This window comes from Simochromis diagramma, unplaced genomic scaffold (assembly GCF_900408965.1).
Source record: "Simochromis diagramma unplaced genomic scaffold, fSimDia1.1 OVJJ01000682.1, whole genome shotgun sequence".
Taxonomy (NCBI): domain Eukaryota; kingdom Metazoa; phylum Chordata; class Actinopteri; order Cichliformes; family Cichlidae; genus Simochromis; species Simochromis diagramma.
In genome coordinates, this window is record NW_024387359.1 from 101,138 (window position 1) to 119,444 (window position 18,307).

Below are 18,307 nucleotides of genomic sequence, written 5' to 3' on the forward strand. Positions count from 1 at the left end.
AGCAACAACCAGTATCCCTGTTTACGCAGTGGAAAACATCATGACTACTTTACTATTTTTCATATGTGTGCACACAAGTATGCAAGAGTCAAAAAGGATCTGGTGTCATTTCAAGTTTATTTATTAAATTTAACACAGTAATTGCCACACTTTTTCCCCTCAGAGTGTCCTTTTTGTTACAAACAATGTTACCAAGCTCAGCACCAAAATCTTCATCAGTCTGCAGATTTCATTGCTTGTTGCAAATTTAGGTGGATACACAACAGCTACCAGGCACGGTCAGAAGGCAGGTCCAAAGTCTTATACCAGCAGAACTGCATTAATGCAGCCGTCGTTCTCTGGGTTATTTGTCACCTGAGCATATTTACCTAAGGAGTGAAATAGATGACATTTAAATATTTAGCATTTGTAGCCTGAAATACAGTAAATATACACACCGCTGCACTCATCCAAGAATATGTAACAATTTGTCAACACTGATATTTTGTCATCATTTACCAAGACTGGTGAGTGATCGGACTGTTGCAGCACATGTAAATGAGCTGAGTTTAAAGACTCACCCCAGATAACTTTTCCTCCTTGTGTTACCAGGCCCAGCTCACTGACATTGACTTCTATAACTGTTCCTTTTGTGATGACTCCTAGAGAGGTGTAGAGGGGTGAGGAAGGGTTCTTCTTCACTCCCAGGATCGGAAGACAGAATGTTGCTTTCAGCTCTGGGTGTGTGACGTGAGCCTTCTTAAATCTCAAACCCTGAAAACAGAACAGAAAAATGGCAATAAACAATGAGCATGTGAAGGAAAGGTGTTTCCTTCAAGTGCAGAATATAACGTGTAACACGTGCAAACATTTCAGTCTGTCATCTGCTTCCATCTTACCGTCGGTCTGATGAAACGTTCATACTTTGGAGGTTTACGGGTAAAGCCGTCGCCCACAAAGCAAACTTTTGTGACCATCCTCTTCCAGGCTTTCTTTTGTCTCTTTCCGGTTCTGATAACTTTAAGCACCTCTGTCTCTCCTTGTGCGCGCACCTTGGGCAGAGGCACTTCCCATTTGCCCTACAGAAATGAATCAAGGTGGAGTTTACAAACAGTGACAATATTTCCACACATCGCACATCGCAAAATGAAAGATGGCACTGAAAAAACAAACTAGAAAAGCTGCAGCTGATGAGCAGATATTTGCCGTCACTTACGGCCTTCTCTTTCCTCTTCTGTTTGATCATGTTGGAGAGAACTTTGGCACGAGACTGTCCCTCTCTGTCCAGCAGGTAGGCTGGCACTGCTCCCTCGGGGGTCTTATCATCGTTCTTCTGCTTCGTCTTTCTCTGTTCGTGCATTTTGATGCTGCAAAGACACATTAGATATTTGGATGTTTATGGAAGTTGTATTTTTGTGTTTTGTAATTGACTTTCTTTTTTTTTTTTTAACTCACGTCTTCTTCATCTGGATCTTCTCTGCGTGTCTCTGTTTGTGGTACAGTTTGGCCTTCAAACCTATCATCTTCTTGGCTTTGTGAGACCGCTCGTGGGCCTCACGGCTCTCCTTCTTCCTTTTCCTTTCATGGTGATCCAAACGGTAGCCGTGCCGCTTGCGGTGTAACTCAATGTGCTCGTTCTGGGGCTACAAGAAAAACAAAACAATCATGAAAATCAATTGAACCCAATTAAAACATATAATAAGAGCATGGCTTCTCTTTGCAATTTCAAGTAAAATCTACTGCACAGGATTCAGTACACCATAGCTCCAGCACTACTGATAACAGCCTGTTCAGTGATTTAACTCCACAACCGTCTAATTCTAAAAAAAAAAAAAAAAAAAAATCTATAAAGAGTACCAGAGGCTGTGAAGCAGGCACATCTGAATTTACTGCTGAGCTATACGAGTTTCTCAATGAAAGCAGATCAGTCTGGTGGTATTTCTACAGCTCTCTGAACCACCCCACCAAAAATGAGATGTAGAAAGCACAAGGTTAGCAACAAAACAACAACAAAAATAAATAGGTCAGCACATATTGTCAAAATGAGTGTGTGTTTTCACAGATTCTTATTAAAGGGCAGCAGGCTGGAGATGTTGTCCCACACACCTCTGATCATGGAGGTCAACAATATTTTTCTGATTCAAAATTCACGATTTAAATAAGTTGTAAACAGCTGACTCTTTGACAGCACTGGTTCAGATGGCAGAAACAGAAATGCCAACAAAAATTCAAACCTTAATGGTTTCATCACAACACAAAAGTTGCATTTAACTTAAACCTCCAAAACACTACGTTGGGCTGTGAAGTTATTTAATTTACATTAAGAAGCTTAGATCTACTTGAAATTTAATGAAATATGTTTATCAAATATTATATCAAAGAAAAGGGCCAGAAGGGTAAAAAAACAGAAAGACAAAACACTTGTAACTGATTGTTTACATGTAACGTTTACTCATTAAAGGCTAAATTATGAATTTGTTTTACACAAAACAGGCAGGTTTGTCCAGATGTAAAAAGACAAGGGGAGATTATTTCAACACAGAAACGCATAAAAGGTATGACAGTTCAAATGAACTTCAGTCAGCTTCACTGTCTAAAATATAAAAGCTCTACAAAAGAAGAGCGAAATGTCCTTTAGCTTCACCTAACATAGCTCTTCCACAGATAAATACCCGAAAATGTTCTTAATTTTAACATTAGAGGGAATATAACGCACTCGGTTAAGTAATATCAAAATGTTTTGACACGGTAAGAATCACAGTGCTGTTCAGAGCAGCGGAGCGCGTCACTCAGCCACATGTAATCCAAAGCTAACGCTAGCACGACATGCTAACGCGTTAAATTCCCTGATAAAAGCCAATTAGTGTATTTTAAACGATTTGATTTCTTACCATTTTGTGTGCGCGGAGTTACGTGTTACGATAAGCGTGTCGTAGAAACTAACAGTTGGTAAAGACGCAAAGTTTCGGTGTTTTTTTGCTTCAGGCTGGGGTCCTTTTGATGTTGTTTTCCCCGGAGCCGATACTTAGAGGAAGGACGTCATCGTTCTGTAACCACTTGTCCGTTCGTTTCAACTGACCGGCCTCAGTTTAATGTAACACACGGACGGATAAAGTTTACTGTACACGCTGCGAATAGAAAAACTTACAAAACCGCTATTGTAATTTATAAAAGTATATAAAATGAGCTACAGCCGCAAATATGGACGGAAACGGAATTGATTTCATAGCCGGAACTATGTTATGACCTCTAAGGTGTCCCGGGGATGCATTTTGACGTGTACCAAGCGTGAATGTTTTGAGAGATATAACTTTTTTTTTTTTCATTTATGTAGGGATTTTTTCGGTTTTGGGTAAAGTTCAATAATCGGCTGATTAGAACTACAGTCTTCCCGGCTCTCCTGTTTTAAATGTTGTGCTGCATCCGTAAAGAGTCGGCTGACATTGCTTCGTTCAGTCCTCTTCTGTCTAATGTTCCTCCAGTATGGCTCAAGTCTTCTCTGACTCTGAAGAAAAGGCAGCTCGGATAATAAGCAGATATTAAAAATGTCTCTCAGGGGATTGCAGACCTTTAGCAGGATGATTCGGGTAAGACATAATTTTTTCCCACCCCCCAAAAAAATCAGTACTGCCAGTGATTAGATATATGAACTCTTATGATTTGATAACCTGGTTTTGGTCCACAGGGGAGGCGTTTATTCGCTGCGGGGCTGCAGTGCTGCAGATGTAGACTAAGCTGTCACGTAAAGAGACATTACAGCCTTCTTCCAGGTAAGTTCTCTTATTGGATTCATTGGTTAGGTGAAGATTCGTGTTATATTTAAGATATATTTTCATATGAAGTGCCTGTCATTGTGTGTGTTTTAGTTTGAGATTGTTAAACTTAATTATTGCTCTGCATTTAAAAACAGTTTGAGACCTTCTTAAATAAATTAAATTATTTTGCAGAATGTGAAAAAAACAACTGGTTCAGAAATCTTGGGTGTACGTTTGTAAAGATATCAATAGAAAGCAAACTAGGCCTTTGCTGTTCTTTCCTGTAATACAACAGTCAACAACAGTCAGTTGCAGATAAACTAGTCAGTGATAGACTTTAATGTGGCAGCAGTGAAATCCTCATAATTGTGCTTCCTGTTCCTGTCATAGATGATGTCAAATCATTACGGGCTCTCGTCAACCCTGAAATATCCAGGTGAGTAATTTAATTGCATTCTGCATCTGCATTAAAAAGTACCCGGCAGATTCTGCTGTGTTCTTAGAGTCCCATCAATTCGTGTGTCTACAGAATCCGAAACATCGGCATCATGGCCCACATTGATGCAGGCAAGACGACAACCACAGAGAGGATGCTTTACTACGCCGGTTACACAAGGGCATTGGGAGGTGTGCAGGAAAACAGCATGCAGCAGTGATGCAAATTCTTAATTATCCAAACCTGACTCTGATTCTTTTTTTAAAATGCTTTTTTTTTAAACAATTTGATTTCATGTCACTGTTGTTTTTAGATGTTGACGATGGGGATACAGTGACAGATTTTATGGCCCAAGAGCGAGAGCGTGGCATCACCATACAGTCAGCAGCAGTAACCTTTGACTGGAAAAGTCATAGAATAAATCTCATAGACACACCAGGTAAGAATAAAGAAATAAGGCAATTTCTAATAGAAATTTAAAAAATGACTGAATGACTGCGTCACTACAGGACACGTTGACTTCACGCTTGAGGTGGAACGGGCACTTCGTGTGCTTGATGGGGCTGTGGCGGTGTTTGACGCGTCGGCTGGCGTTGAGGTTATTTCCCCTTTTCCAAACACCTTCTTTTTTTCATTAAAAAATTGGCTTCAGGCTCTGATCATTGTGTTTTTTTTTCCCCCTTTGAAAACGCCAACAGGCTCAGACTCTGACCGTGTGGAGACAAGCAGAGAAGCACCACATCCCCTGTGTTTGTTTCCTCAATAAGATGGACAAGCCTGCAGCGAAGTGAGTGACTCCGTTTAAGTTTTCCCATTTAATGCAAGTTTTGTTTTACTTTTCTGTTGCAGTGTTAAAATGGAGACTCTTTCATTTTGTTTTCTTTCAGCTTGAGTTTCTGCATTGAGAGCATAAGGCAGAAATTGAAAGCCAATCCAGTCCTCTTGCAGGTAGATCATCAGAAATTGTCAACAGCTCTTTACGTTCCTGAAAAGTTTTTCTGTTTTATTTTGCCAATTTTATTTACACATAGTTTTGAGTCTCCAGCCTCAACTGACATCTACACATCAGCAGCTATATATGTATATATATATATATATATATATATATATATATATATATATATATATATATATATATATATATATATACATATTACATTTCACAGTTTAAACACTGCACCAGTGTGCATGTAAGCCTAGGATATTAAATGTGATCCTAAACTTGGCTAGCACAAAAACAGGTTTAAAACAAAATGTACTTACTGGATGAACTGAACAGAGTGTCTTTTAGTACAACAGTACAACACAGCAGCGATATTTCACAGTCTATAAACCCCTGTGTCATAGATTCCTGTTGGCAGTGGAAAGAACTTCACAGGTGTTGTTGACTTGTTAACCAGCCAGAAGCTGATGTGGAAGATGAAATCTATGAGAGATGATGGCAGAGTGTTTGAAGTCAAAGCTCTTGACCGGTCTGATGATCCAGACCTCCTGCAGGTGGTCAGCGATGCAAGGACAGCTTTAATTGAGCAGGTACACGATCAGATTGGAGTAACGTTTTCCAGCATTTCTTAAGGTGCCTCCGATTTTTTCTTCCAGTTTACACGTCTTTTCTCAAATCACAGGTCGCTGATCTGGATGATGAGTTTGCAGAACTGTTGCTAACCGATTTTAGCGAGAATTTCGATGCCATTCCCTCTTATAAAGTAAGTCTTGCAAATTGTAGTGCCCCAATATGACCTTTTAAAGTACATCAGTGCTGCTGTTAGTTCTTGTGAATATAGACTGATCAGTTTCGAACACGTCTCCAGCTTCAAGAAGCCGTGCGGCGAGTTACTCTGGCCCGTAAAGGTGTACCGGTCCTCTGTGGGAGCTCTTTGAGAAACAAAGGTGTTCAGCCTCTTTTAGATGCCATCACTGCCTACCTGCCTGCTCCTAATGAACGACACCATGATGTGGTGTAAGTGAACCTTTCAGCTTACTGCTAACTTAGACTAGACCTGTTATAACACCAAGTTAAGTATGTTTTTTACCGTTCTTATCATTTTAGATCACATTGCTCTAGTTTAGATCAGATTAGGCTGGAAGGATTGTTTTGTTTTGGGTTTTTTTTTTTCAATTTGATATTATTAATTGTAACTGAAATGATTGTTTCTTTATCTGTTGAATAGCACTGATTATCTCTTCGTCATGGCTTCTGTTAGCTGGTGGGACATATTAGGAAGCAAGTGAACATTTTGCTCTCAGAGTTGATGCGTTAGAAGCAGGAAAAATGGGAGAGCGGACGGATTTGAGCGAGACTGACAAAGGCAAAATTGTGATGGTTAGACGACTGTGTCAGAGCATCTCCTAAACTGCAGCTCTTGTGGGGTGGTCCCGAGTTGCAGCGGTCAGTAGAAAGGTGAAAGAGAGGTGTCAGAATACACCGTGTGTCCCAGTTTGTTGCATATGGGGATCCGTAATCGCAGACCGGTCAGGGTTTCCATGCGCACCTCTGTCTACCTCTGAAAGGGCCAACAATGGTCATGTTAGCATCAGGAATGGTTGACTTGGCCTCCAAATTCTGAAAATTCAATCGAGCGGCTGTGGGATGTGCTGGACAAACAAGACTGATACACGGAGGCCCTTAAGCCCTGTTCATTATCATCTCACAGGCGGTGGTACAAAGACGACCTGTGTGCACTGGCCTTCAAGGTTCTCCACGACAAGCAGCGCGGCCCTCTGGTGTTTCTTAGGATCTACTCTGGTACTCTGAAACCACAGACGGCGCTCCACAACATCAACAGGAACAGCACGTATGCAGTTTCGAACCTCTGATGTCCACAGCAGCTGCAGTGTAACACACTTTCACAGACGTACTCCATCACCGAGTCATTATTACAACACAGCATGTCCAATCTTGTATATTTGCAGTGAGAGGATGAGCAGGCTGCTGGTGCCATTTGCTGACCAGCATGTAGAAATCCCTTCGATGACAGCGGGAAATATTGCTCTTACTGTGGGACTCAAGCAGGTAGAGCTTCTCTAAATTTCCAATATTTGCTTAAATTAAGATCCCCCCCCCCCACCATCAAATGTTCCTTATGGTTTCTCCTTTCATTTAAGACAGTTACAGGAGACACTATTGTGTCATCGAAGGCGTCAGCAGCAGCCGCGGCCCGTCGAGCCCAAAATGACAGCGAGGCGGGAAAGAGGAGCAGAGAGTGTGCCAGCGTGATCCTGTCAGGAGTGGAGGTCCCTGATCCCGTCTTCTTCTGCACCATAGAACCGCCATCTATGTCCAAACAGGCCGGTCAGTTATTTGAGGCGATTATGTGCAAAGTGTGTAGCTGTGCTTCACCAACTGTGCTCACTCACTTATTAATTTTTTTCTTTTTACCATGAAAGATCTTGAAAATGTGCTCAACTGCCTCCAAAGAGAAGACCCCAGTCTCAAAGTCCGAGTTGATCCAGACTCTGGTCAGGTAATGCATCGGATTAGCCGGGACTTTCTTTGTCCAGTGCTAGAATGAGTCACCGAAACCACCTTCGCTCTCCGTTCTCAGACCATTTTATGCGGAATGGGAGAGCTGCACATCGAGATCATCCACGATCGAATCAGAAGAGAGCACGGCATTGAGACTCACCTCGGGCCACTGCAGGTTGCTTACAGAGAGACAATTCTCCACGAGGCTTCGGCTTCAGGTACAAACACTTTTCACTTGTTACATTTGGAGGAACAGTTTTCGTCAGCTTCGCGCAGCAGCCGTCAAATTCTTTTTATGAATTTGGTGCAGACACGCTGGACCGGACAGTAGGGGAGAGAAGACATGTCGTAACAGTGGAGCTGGCTGTCAGGCCTGTGGATATCGCCTCAGCGGGTGGTTCATGCGAACTGGCTTTCACGGAAGAATTAGAGGGACAGCTTTCAGCAGAAACGAAAGAAGCAGTGGAGAATGGAGTGCACAGCTCATTTCTTCAAGGTAAATGGACCAAACTCATTTTTCCCCTCTTTCAGGGAAACACACAAAGCACTGGAACGTCCCTTATTTTGGTTAAATATTTTTTTAATTATATGCTGTATATTTATTACAATTTCCCCCCCTTAATTGCAATAACTCCTTCATTCAGGTCCACTGCTAGGTTACCCATTGCAGAGTGTGTCTACACTGATGCAGCGTGTTACCATAGAACCTGGGACATCCCCTGCCATGGTGTCTGCCTGCGTGTCTCGCTGCATGCTGAAGGTAAAAGCATTATTGATAAGCTCTAATTGGTTAGTGCTGGAACTATAAGGCTGAGCCGTGGTTCCATTTCTTTGGATGCAGGCCCTGCGGCTCGCGGGCGGACAGGTCCTCGAGCCAGTCATGTCGTTAGAAGTGACTGTCGGCGATGACCACCTCAGCTCGGTGCTGGGAGACTTGGCTCAAAGACGAGGAACGGTCAGAGACATCCAGAGCCGTCATGACAACAAGGTGCTCTTAGCAACCGTGCCCCTGGCTGAGATGATGGTGAGAGGACACTCAAACGTTAACAGATTGCTCTTTTGGAGGGTTTAATTTGCTAGTGAGAATTATTTATGATTTAAAAATTTGTGTCCACGTAAAGGGTTATTCCACCGTTCTACGAACACTGACATCTGGCAACGCCACCTTCTCCCTGGAGCTGGATACCTACGAGGCCATGAACCCTCAGGAGCAGAACACACTCCTCAAAAGACTCTCTGGCCTGCTGTGATCCCAGTTCAGTAATGTGACCAGAAGCCTTCTCAAACAGAGAGATGATTTTTTTTCCTCCCCCTCAGACAATAATAATTAGTCTGGATCAAATATTTATTCTGTGAATATCTACAGCTGGTTAACAGTGACAAGAAGTTGTGTATGATGTTCTAAAATAAATGTGAAACCAGTCACTTTAAATCCTTGGTTTTTAATTTTGTAAACAACCAGAAAAATCTTCTGAACTTTTAACTTTTTATTGACAATGAATTCTAGAAACATTCATAAAAAAAAGTGCAATCATAACAGTAACACTCTCGACATTAAATGTGATTTAAAAGTTCTGTGGAGCAAATCTAAAAAAGGACGATGTGTTTCAGAGCTCATCGGTACAGTGATCTAGGAAGTTCAGCATTTTAGTTTCATATAGTTGAAGAATAGTCAAAAGAATATGAATTTCTTCCCTTTCCATTTCATTTGCTGGGTCCGGTCTTCGTTTTCAGACACCCTTGTACTCACGTGGACAGTAGCTGGAAAACAGCGGCTCAGCTGGGATGCCGCGCCTAATGTAGGACACAATTATTTAGTAGTGGAACAACACCTTAATGCAAAATACCTAAATGAATCTCCTCTTAACAGAAAGGCACCTACTAACTGATAAAATTAGCAGGTAGATACAAATTAGTGGTACAAAGGCTCCTCTGATACTTACTCTACCATACGGCAGCGGTGCAGCGACAGTCTGTTGAAGGCATCGCCGATGTCGGTCACGTCTTTGGCGCTCCACAGCCGCTCTGCCACAGCACTGGCACGAGGCCTGGAGGTAATAACAAGAAGCAGAAGTTTTGGTTGTCTGGAGTATTCAGGTTAACTCAATGAGGGAGGAAAGCAATCAGCAGTGATCTTAGAGAAGCAATTGTTGCTGCCCATCAATTTGGGAGGGCTTATATGGACATTTTGAAAGTCTCAAATCAGAAAAAGACCGAACAAGTATGGGTTTGTTTGGAAGACTTGCCAGGAGAAAGCCTCTCCTCTAAAACATGGCAGCACAGATTTGGTTTCGGGGATAATATCCTTTGAACAGATGAGACTAAAACAGAAGTCTTTGGCCAAATTGGTGGAAATCGAACACAGCATTGGCACAAACACCTCTTAACAACTGCCAAGCACAGTGGTGGAGGGGTGATGATTCAGGTTGTACCGAGTCAACCATGAACTCCTCTGAATACTAAAGTATTGTAGAAGCAAATGTGAGATTTCAGAAAATTCAGAAAACCTATAACAGAATGGCTGAAAGAGAAAAAAGTAATGCTGTATTGGCACAGTCAAAGTCCAGACCACGCTCTCGACCTCAAACCTGATTGAAATACTCCACAGCATTAGATAAATACTTCAAGAGAGCTGTGTTCATGCAAATAGCTCTCAAAGGTTCCTGAAAACCTCAATAAACTGAACATTTTAAACCAGCGGTCCCCAACCTTTTTTGCGCCATGGACCGGTTTATGCCCGACAATATTTTCACGGACCGGCCTTTAAGGTGTCGCGGATAAATACAACAAAATAAAACTAGTACCGGTACCGAAAAAAAGATTTATTCATAACACACGTGAAAAGACCCAGGAAAACAGAGTAAACGATAAAAACGATAACAAAATAACGCTGAAAACCGATAAAAACCCTGAAAACCATACATTTCACACCTGAGCCTCAACTCTCGCGGCCCGGTACCAAACGACTCACGGACCGGTACCGGTCCAAGGCCCGGGGGTTGGGGACCGCGGTTGTAAACAATAGAGGGCCAAAATTCCTCCACAATGTTGTGAGAGAAAACAATTACTGAATGATAAAGTGCACCTCGTTTTCCATACACTGCTTCTGCATTTTTGCTTAGTTATTGAATAAAAGAGTGTAATATGTCATGTGTTGTTGAGCTCAGGTAGCATTTACCTCATTTAGAACTGAATAATATGCATATTGTCTGTTAATCACCTATTAAAATGCACCTATATCAGGCTTACCAAAGTCTGGGTGTGAGGTTTGTGGCGTCCACATACTCTCCCCACAAGCAGGCCTCTCCACCAATCACCAGCTTTTTCTGCTCATCAGTTCCTGTTTTAAAATTTAGCATTTGATCGGGTCAGGGAAATTCAACAATGACACATTCGAAAAACTGAAAAGGGACAAGTGATGAATAAAATAATTTATTTAAATTCTATATTCTCCCGAATGACAGTAAAATATTAATTTATTTTTCTGCTTGTTACTGAACAGGCTTACACCAATTTGCACAGGAGTGACCTTCCTGAAACTTGAGATCTAGGCCAAAAGTTGACTACAGTGTGACCCTGACAACAACAAAGCAATAAAATATCATCACATGAACGGGGTCAAGTTCTGACAGGTTGTAAATATGAATCGGAAATGACCTTAAAAAAAAAAATATATATATGAATCATTAATGCAGACACAAACCCTTAAAGTCCTGTGGGTCGGCCTTGTAAAAGCCCTGCCAGTCCTGCCCGTAGGAGATACGGTTCAGGTACCAGGGAGTGGACAGCAGGGTCTGGTACCCTGATGCAGTAACGCTTGCCATCTCATTCTGGTATTGTTCCTGGTTTCCCTTCCAAACGTGGATTAGTGTGTCTGCTTTCAGCTACACAGCACACACATACACAGACATCTCAGTAATGAGAACATAAGAGAAAAGTACGGAGAGGAACTAGGACAAAAGCTTTTTCCAGCTTTATAGAGAACCAGTCATGCACAAATGTACCCAACATTGTTTACTCATGACTTCCTTCTCAGTTTTTTCAGTATCATTTCAAATATGCGATTGGTCCCCCATAGTGGTGAAAACAGCAGCACATTAAAAGGAACAACATCTGAAACCACCAACCACAATGCCCCATGTTCAGTCTGTTGGCCTTTTGTCACAACTGTGCAATTTTCAAGTGTACAAGTGTAAGCCTGTTGGAAGTAACAAAAAAAAATTGAGTTCATATCAATATATATTCAAAATATGACCAATTCTTGTTTAAAACTGACCTTCAAAGTTGAGTGGTTCAACTTTGTAGTACTTCTGCCAATCCTGCCCGTAGCTAATATAATCTAGGTACCATGGAGCAGAGAGGATGGTGGTGTAGCCTGCTGCCGTGACATTGCTCATCTCCTTATCACTTCCGCCACCAATCCACACATGCACTACCGTGTCAGGCTTTAGCTGGAATGGTTACAAATCAAACTCGTGCACTTGAGTTAAATCGTTACATGAAGGTTGACTGTGACTAAAGAAATGATTAGAGGACATGACTGGTGTAACATCGTTTTGCTTTGTTGCCAAGAGTTAGATGAGAATCTCAAGACTAATTTCATGTCTGTCTCTAAGTTAGCATTAAAAGCTAGTAAGCTAAGCTTACTACAAAGTCTTGAAATGGGTAAAATGCCGTTACGGCCTACATCATAAAATCCCAAAGTCTAATAAGCAGACTTTAAATCTTTTAAGCCATTGACTCTCAAACTTTAGTAGCCAGGACCCCATACAGGCAAGACAAGCTTCTTGATGATGCAAATTGAGCTAGTTTGGTCTTAGCATCATTTCACAGTATTGATTATTTGAATATTTCTCTATGATTGCCAGCTAGCTAATATTAGCAAGCTTCCTGAGAAAAGTGACTAATTTCATGACAGTTTAACACAATTATACAGTACTGTGCAGAAGTCTGGAGTCACCTTTCCTTTCAGAGAAATATATACATGTATCATGGTAATTATAGCCCCAGTAACCGGCTACTAGTGCGAGCCTATAATTTAGCATTTAGACAATTGAGTATTTATCCAACTTTCAGCAAGAAAGTAAAAAAGCATAATTTTTCCAATTAGTCCTTCACTAACTAAATGAAAAACCTCAAATTAAATCAAAGTTAAATTGATGATTAAGCATTCAACATTCAAATTGATTTAGCTAATGTTTCAAGACCTTACCTTAACACCATTGTCAAAGACCTCCTGCCAGATCAGGTAGCCCTTCTTGGTAGAGGTCACAATATCCAAGAGTCTGTTGGATCAAGAAAGCATCAAAGGAAACTTTTTTTTTTTCATTTCAACTATTAAATAGCAAACAGAGGTTTGGTGGGAAACACACTTTTGGATGTAGAATGATTCCAGTTTTCTGTAGTCGTCTCCAAAATGTTGCTGCTCCATGAACTTCTGAATGTCTGGGTTGGACTTCCTGCAGGACAAAGCCAGCAGCTAATATCTGTTGCCTGACCTCTGAGGCGAAAAGTAATTTTTCTGACTATGCGTGCACAGTCTCACCAGCATGTGAAGTCCACCTCATCACCTCCCAGGTGAACGTAGCCATCGGGGAACACGGTGCTGATCTCCGTGAAGAACTGAGCCATGAAGTCGTACGTGGTGTTCAGGATGGGATTCACTGGCCCGAAAGAGCCAGAGGGTTTGGACCCAGAGTAACAGGGTGTGAGAAGATCTTTTTGGCCTGATGGGAAGTGATATAGAGTAAAGATCCAGACATCTTCAAATTTAAAAAAAAAAAAAAATTGTTAAAACTAAAAAGTCTAAAAGCCTCACCTTTGCCCCAAGACTGTGTGTGTCCTGGAGTGTCAAACTCCGGTATGACGCGAATGCCTCTTAGACGAGCAAACTCGATTACCATCTTCACATCGGCTGGTGTATACACGTGGGTGTATGGGTGGTAAGCTCCCTGCGAACAGTGGATCACAGCACTCTTAATACAAAGCACCCTGCTCCTCTCTGGTGAAGTTTAAAACCAACAAACTTTGTACCGACTTGCTCGCTGAGCTGTGGGAAGGTTCGGCTTAAGTAAGGGAAGGACTGATCGTCAACAATGTGCCAGTGGAAAACATTGAATTTGTTCATTGCCATTGTTTCCTGTATGAATGAACCAGGAGAGAAAGTAATTTAGAAAGTCTGTTAAATGATTGAAAGGTAAAAAAAATTTTTTTTAATGGTTTTACTCGCACCAAATTGGCCAAAATGACTTTAATGGGAAGGAAGTGCCGAGAGCTGTCCAGTAAGATGCCTCTGTGTTGAAACCTGGGGAAGTCATTGATTATTGTTGCATTGATACTTTTCTGAAAAAGATGCAAAGTTGGGGAAAAAAAAGAACTTCAATTCAAATCTAGCTCACAAAAAGTTCTTTAAGGATTAACATGGTAAAAACAAAAAACAGAACCAGCCAAATGTCTTCAACTTACAGCTCCATATTCATCTTCAAACACCAACTGGCTAAAGGTTTCCAGGCCTAGAAAAAAATATAGCAATCCAAAATAAACACATGATACAGTTCTTGGAAAACATTACACACCCATAAAACTAAATGTAATTTGAAAACAGCAAAGGATAATATGACCAAAGTTCAACAACAACAAGTCGTGTTGAGGTGTGTCCTGTGTAAAAGCTCTTTGGCATTAACATCAGCACAAAAACTGTGCACTAGGAACTTCGTGGTCTGGGTTTCCAAGGCTGAGCAGCACCTGTAGGTGGCCCAGTACTTTTGCACAAAGAGTCTATGAAGCTACAACTATAGTTAGCTTAGCATTAAAGTTATAAACAGGAAGCTGTGGCACGTCTCCCAATTGGAAGGTTGTGGTTTGATCCCGGCTCCTTCAGCCTACATGTTCCCAGTGTGTTCATAGGATTTTGAGTGTGTGTAGGATGTGTAGGACTTTGGGTGAGTGCAGTAAAAAGCACTTTGAGGGCTCAATTAGAGCAGAAAAGCACCATACAAGTATGAGTCCATTTAGCATTTGCAAACACGGAAGACATGAGCAGACTATTACTGTACACAAATAAATGAGGTGCAACATGATCATTTATAAGCCTGAGAGCTGCTGGATGACATTGTTCACCCCGTTTCTAGCTAATCAGGGCCTTGATTTGATAGCTATCATCTCGTCTCTCAGCCAGTAATCGAATAAGGAAATTTCTCAAAAAACAAACAAGATAAACAAAAACTATTCATGAGCTATTTAATTAAAAAAAAAAAAAAAGACAAAGAAATCTTGATAGAATTTTTTGTTTTCTTACTACTAAACAGAAAAGGGGAAATAAGAAATTATTTGACAACGAAAATAAATGCTGTAAATCCTACCGTGCAGAGCTCCCCAGACCTTAGGTGCCTTCAGGACAGTAACTGGCTGATTCACTGTCAGTTCATCTGTAAGAAACCACCACCTGTTTACTGCATATTCAGCGTGTCAAAACTTGGCCGATTGTTGTAGAGGTGTTCAGGTCAGGGTACGGAAATGGTCAAGTCACGGCCTTAAGGAAGGATTTGAACATTTGGTGTAGATTAAGGTTAGGGTTAATTCTAGTATTTGCTCTCCAGGTGATCACTAATTCCACTGCAAAGTCTTCAGTGTGACCACGGAAACCAGCCAAAAATGCTCTAGTGCACTGAAATTACCCTGCATTTCCAATGTAAATAAATGTATCATCAATGAAATATTAGTCAGAGCATTCACAGAAAAATGAATGTTATAACTTTCTTTGAATGAAAACAATTTCATTTGTAAATCAAATAAAATGCAAGTTGGTGGTACTAAAGTCAATACTGACGTTTTGTAAGAAGTCACATGTCAAAAATGTAATTAAACTCTGTAATTTAATGAAATTTTAATCTCTTTAAAACGTCACAATATAAACCTGTTTTTTTTCTTCATTTCAGTCTGATTTCTAAATGTACTTCTAAGTCAGGTGTTAAAGTCTAAGAAAACAGGAGAGAAACCACAAGCAAGAGTAGATAAATATCATGCTCATCATGCAGAGGCAGATAACAGTTTGCAATATTCATTTCTGCATAATCACAGATGGACGAAGTATTAAGATCATTTATATACGCTTGTGAAAACGACCTTGTCTACAGGACTACGCAGTCCTGTTAAAAACTACGTACACCCCTTGATTCAGCAGCAGAATGCCTCAAACTATTGTTTGCTTATTGTAGTATTGTACTGTTGTAGTGTTCTCTGTATGACTGGAATAGTCTGTTGTTGGTGTAGAGGCATTTTGGCCCAAAAGCCATGGCTGACAGTTGGTATGAGGTATTTGTGCTGATTAACTGCGTTCGAAATTTGGAGTTGTAAATTATGACCAAACATCACCCCTTGGGCATTGTTCCAGAAGTGTTGTGATTCATTCTTATGCACATAAAAAAAACCCATAAAAAACCTCTCCAAACAACCCATTTGGAGAGGCTGTTTGTAATTGTACTATCATGGATTTTAACCTTTAACATGCTAACTGAGGCCTGTAGTGTCTGAAATGCTTTTGCTCTGACCTTGGGGTGAATTTCCTGGGATGTTAAATGCCCAAACTTGTGCCTTTAGAGAGGTACCCACAGTGGCCAATGATCAATTAATCAAGCTGGCACCTGGCTGCCACTTAACCTTTTAATTCCTATGGGAGCTGTAAGGGTGTACTTAGTTTTTCCACATGGTTGCATAGTATGAAAATTTGTTTTCAGGTGGCAATAGTTACAATCAAGTTAGGAACACTTCATACATAATCAATATAAAACAGCTGTACAAATTTGCTCCATATTTTCATTCATTCGGTTTCACTTTCATTGCACATCTTTTTCGTTTGGTTTGCTTTGTAAAATCAGAAAGTGGGAAGTACCCTGAAAAGCTGGAACATACATGTAATAGAGTAAAAAGTACACCATTTCCCCTCTGTGACGCAAGGCAGTTTAGTAACAGTAGTTACAGCTTGTTACATGGAATAGCTGAGGAAGAGGCACCTGATTGGATACCGCCGTTAAACATGACATGAACGAGGAAGGGAAGGTACTCACATGACTCGTCAGAAGTCACACTGGGGTATCCGTCACATTCAGAGTCAGGTGATGTGATCCACACCTGCAGCTCGGACAGATCAGAGGGATCTGATCGCCTGTTGTTTTTGCTCCACCACTGCTTTTTAGCGCTGCCGAACATGTACTCATAATACCTGCAGAGAGAGACCGCACGAGGGTGGAAACTGGCCCCTGAACGCAACACGGGCTGCGGTGTTGAGATTTCGCCACATATATAAATAATGTGCAGCGATTTAAATAAATAAATATAAAAACAGCTTATAAACACAGCTGCTCACCTCCTATATGCGCTCTGTAGGAGACTGCAGCTCGGTCCAGCGGACGACGCTTTGGCATCAACAATCCTGAAGGTGCTACTGGTTAACTTGAATGAAACCTCTGAAATCTGCACTTTCTGCGGCAGAGGCCATAAGGGAGCCGTACTTTGACGCCTCGAAAACGGGCTCGGCCTCAACATAGTCGTCGATGTTGTTGTGCTGCAGGCCCTGGCAGAAACTAAGGGCCAGCAATAGCGACAAGAACTTCAGCATTACTGTTTTGTTGACAAGTTACAGTCAAGTCACAAGACCTTGCGACAGCAGCACTTTTATTTTGCGAGAGGGGGCGGGACTTCCACGCGGAAGTCAAATTTAACAGAAATTTAAAGAGAAAGCACAAACCCGCCTACTCTCTTGAAAAGTACAATGTATCGTATCGTATCAGCCAAATCATCGAGTCAGGTCCAGTATGAATGAAATGTTATTGAAGTAAGCTGATTTACTAATGCTAAACTATTACGTGTCAAAGTACTCAGTTCAAAGTAAGAAAATGACAAAAATGATGATATAGTATATGATGAAATTATTAAAACTTTTGCATTCATACTGATTGCTTCAATCGACGGTCTATTCAAATTGAATGACCTCGTTGACCTTAAAACAGTCCACATTTGGCACAGATCAAGACAAACCACCGTGGGGTAACTATCTGATCCCCTTCTGAATTTATACTTTGCTCACTTGTAAAGAAATGAACAATCGCTAATTGTAATTGTAGTTTCACTTTATTGGCGACAGGCAGAATATCGACCACAAATCCAGAAATAATCCACACATCACATAAAAGTCATACGTTGATTTGTATTTCATTGAGTGAAATAAGTATTTGATACCCCACAAACTGGCTGTCTGCCCATGTGTAACACATATGACAATCAGTCAACCAATCAATCAGTTATAGATACTCGTGTGTATAGTGTGTGTATAAAGCACGCTATTCCAACCTCTCCACCACTATGGGCAAGACCAAAGATCTGTCTGGGGCAAGACTGTAGACCTGCACAAGGCTGTAATGGGCTACAGAACAATCAGCATGAAGCTTGGTGAGAAAATGATAGCTGTTTGTGTGATTATTCAGAAATGGAAGACATACAAAATGAAAAGGTGTTGATGAGGTCCGCCCCGAGTTCCTGAAGGCTCTGGACGATGTAGGGCTGTCCTGGTTGACACGCCTCTGCAATGTTGCGTGGAGATCAGGGGCCACCACCCCAGTCTGCCGTGGACTGGCAGACTGGGGTGGTGGTCCCCATCTTTAAGAAGGGGGACCG

General features: G+C 41.3%; 3 protein-coding genes across 3 annotated transcripts; 1 reads left to right on the plus strand and 2 right to left on the minus strand.

The window, feature by feature from the left end:
* Positions 1–98: 98 nt before the first annotated feature.
* nsa2 (NSA2 ribosome biogenesis homolog (S. cerevisiae)) lies at positions 99–3,007 on the minus strand. Its single transcript, XM_040007241.1, has 6 exons — positions 2,871–3,007; positions 1,435–1,622; positions 1,196–1,346; positions 879–1,058; positions 561–753; positions 99–368 (listed from the first exon to the last, which is right to left on the minus strand). Exons 1-6 carry the CDS (start codon positions 2,871–2,873, stop codon positions 301–303), a joined length of 783 nt encoding a protein of 260 aa, XP_039863175.1. The 5' UTR covers positions 2,874–3,007; the 3' UTR covers positions 99–300.
* A 121-nt stretch (positions 3,008–3,128) lies between these two features.
* Positions 3,129–9,068, plus strand: gfm2 (GTP dependent ribosome recycling factor mitochondrial 2). Its single transcript, XM_040007236.1, has 20 exons — positions 3,129–3,566; positions 3,665–3,749; positions 4,125–4,170; positions 4,264–4,361; positions 4,484–4,609; positions 4,680–4,768; positions 4,869–4,957; positions 5,058–5,118; positions 5,518–5,703; positions 5,796–5,876; positions 5,982–6,130; positions 6,825–6,965; positions 7,084–7,183; positions 7,276–7,462; positions 7,558–7,634; positions 7,716–7,854; positions 7,947–8,132; positions 8,281–8,396; positions 8,478–8,660; positions 8,758–9,068. Exons 1-20 carry the CDS (start codon positions 3,525–3,527, stop codon positions 8,884–8,886), a joined length of 2,310 nt encoding a protein of 769 aa, XP_039863170.1. The 5' UTR covers positions 3,129–3,524; the 3' UTR covers positions 8,887–9,068.
* hexb (hexosaminidase B (beta polypeptide)) lies at positions 9,059–17,323 on the minus strand. Its single transcript, XM_040007237.1, is given in 15 exon segments — positions 9,059–9,430; positions 9,580–9,684; positions 10,886–10,976; positions 11,913–12,087; positions 12,849–12,921; positions 13,009–13,095; positions 13,182–13,362; positions 13,455–13,587; positions 13,674–13,775; positions 13,868–13,978; positions 14,102–14,148; positions 14,998–15,063; positions 16,702–16,856; positions 17,001–17,134; positions 17,136–17,323. Coding segments are annotated over 15 exon segments (1,641 nt in total). The 5' UTR covers positions 17,253–17,323; the 3' UTR covers positions 9,059–9,366.
* Positions 17,324–18,307: the final 984 nt, after the last annotated feature.

What these genes read in the sequence shown, in the direction of transcription:
- nsa2 (XM_040007241.1), bottom strand. An exon ending in AGAAGAGGAAAGAGAAGGCC is followed by an intron (nt 1,059 to 1,195) that starts GTAAGTGACGGC and finishes TCATTTCTGTAG; the next exon opens with GGCAAATGGGAAGTGCCTCT. An exon ending in AACGTTTCATCAGACCGACG is followed by an intron (nt 754 to 878) that starts GTAAGATGGAAG and finishes TTCTGTTTTCAG; the next exon opens with GGTTTGAGATTTAAGAAGGC.
- gfm2 (XM_040007236.1), top strand. Translation starts at nt 3,525, where the DNA reads ATGTCTCTCAGGGGATTGCAGACCTTTAGCAGGATGATTCGG. An exon ending in ACGCGTCGGCTGGCGTTGAG is followed by an intron (nt 4,769 to 4,868) that starts GTTATTTCCCCT and finishes AAACGCCAACAG; the next exon opens with GCTCAGACTCTGACCGTGTG. An exon ending in AACATCAACAGGAACAGCAC is followed by an intron (nt 6,966 to 7,083) that starts GTATGCAGTTTC and finishes GTATATTTGCAG; the next exon opens with TGAGAGGATGAGCAGGCTGC.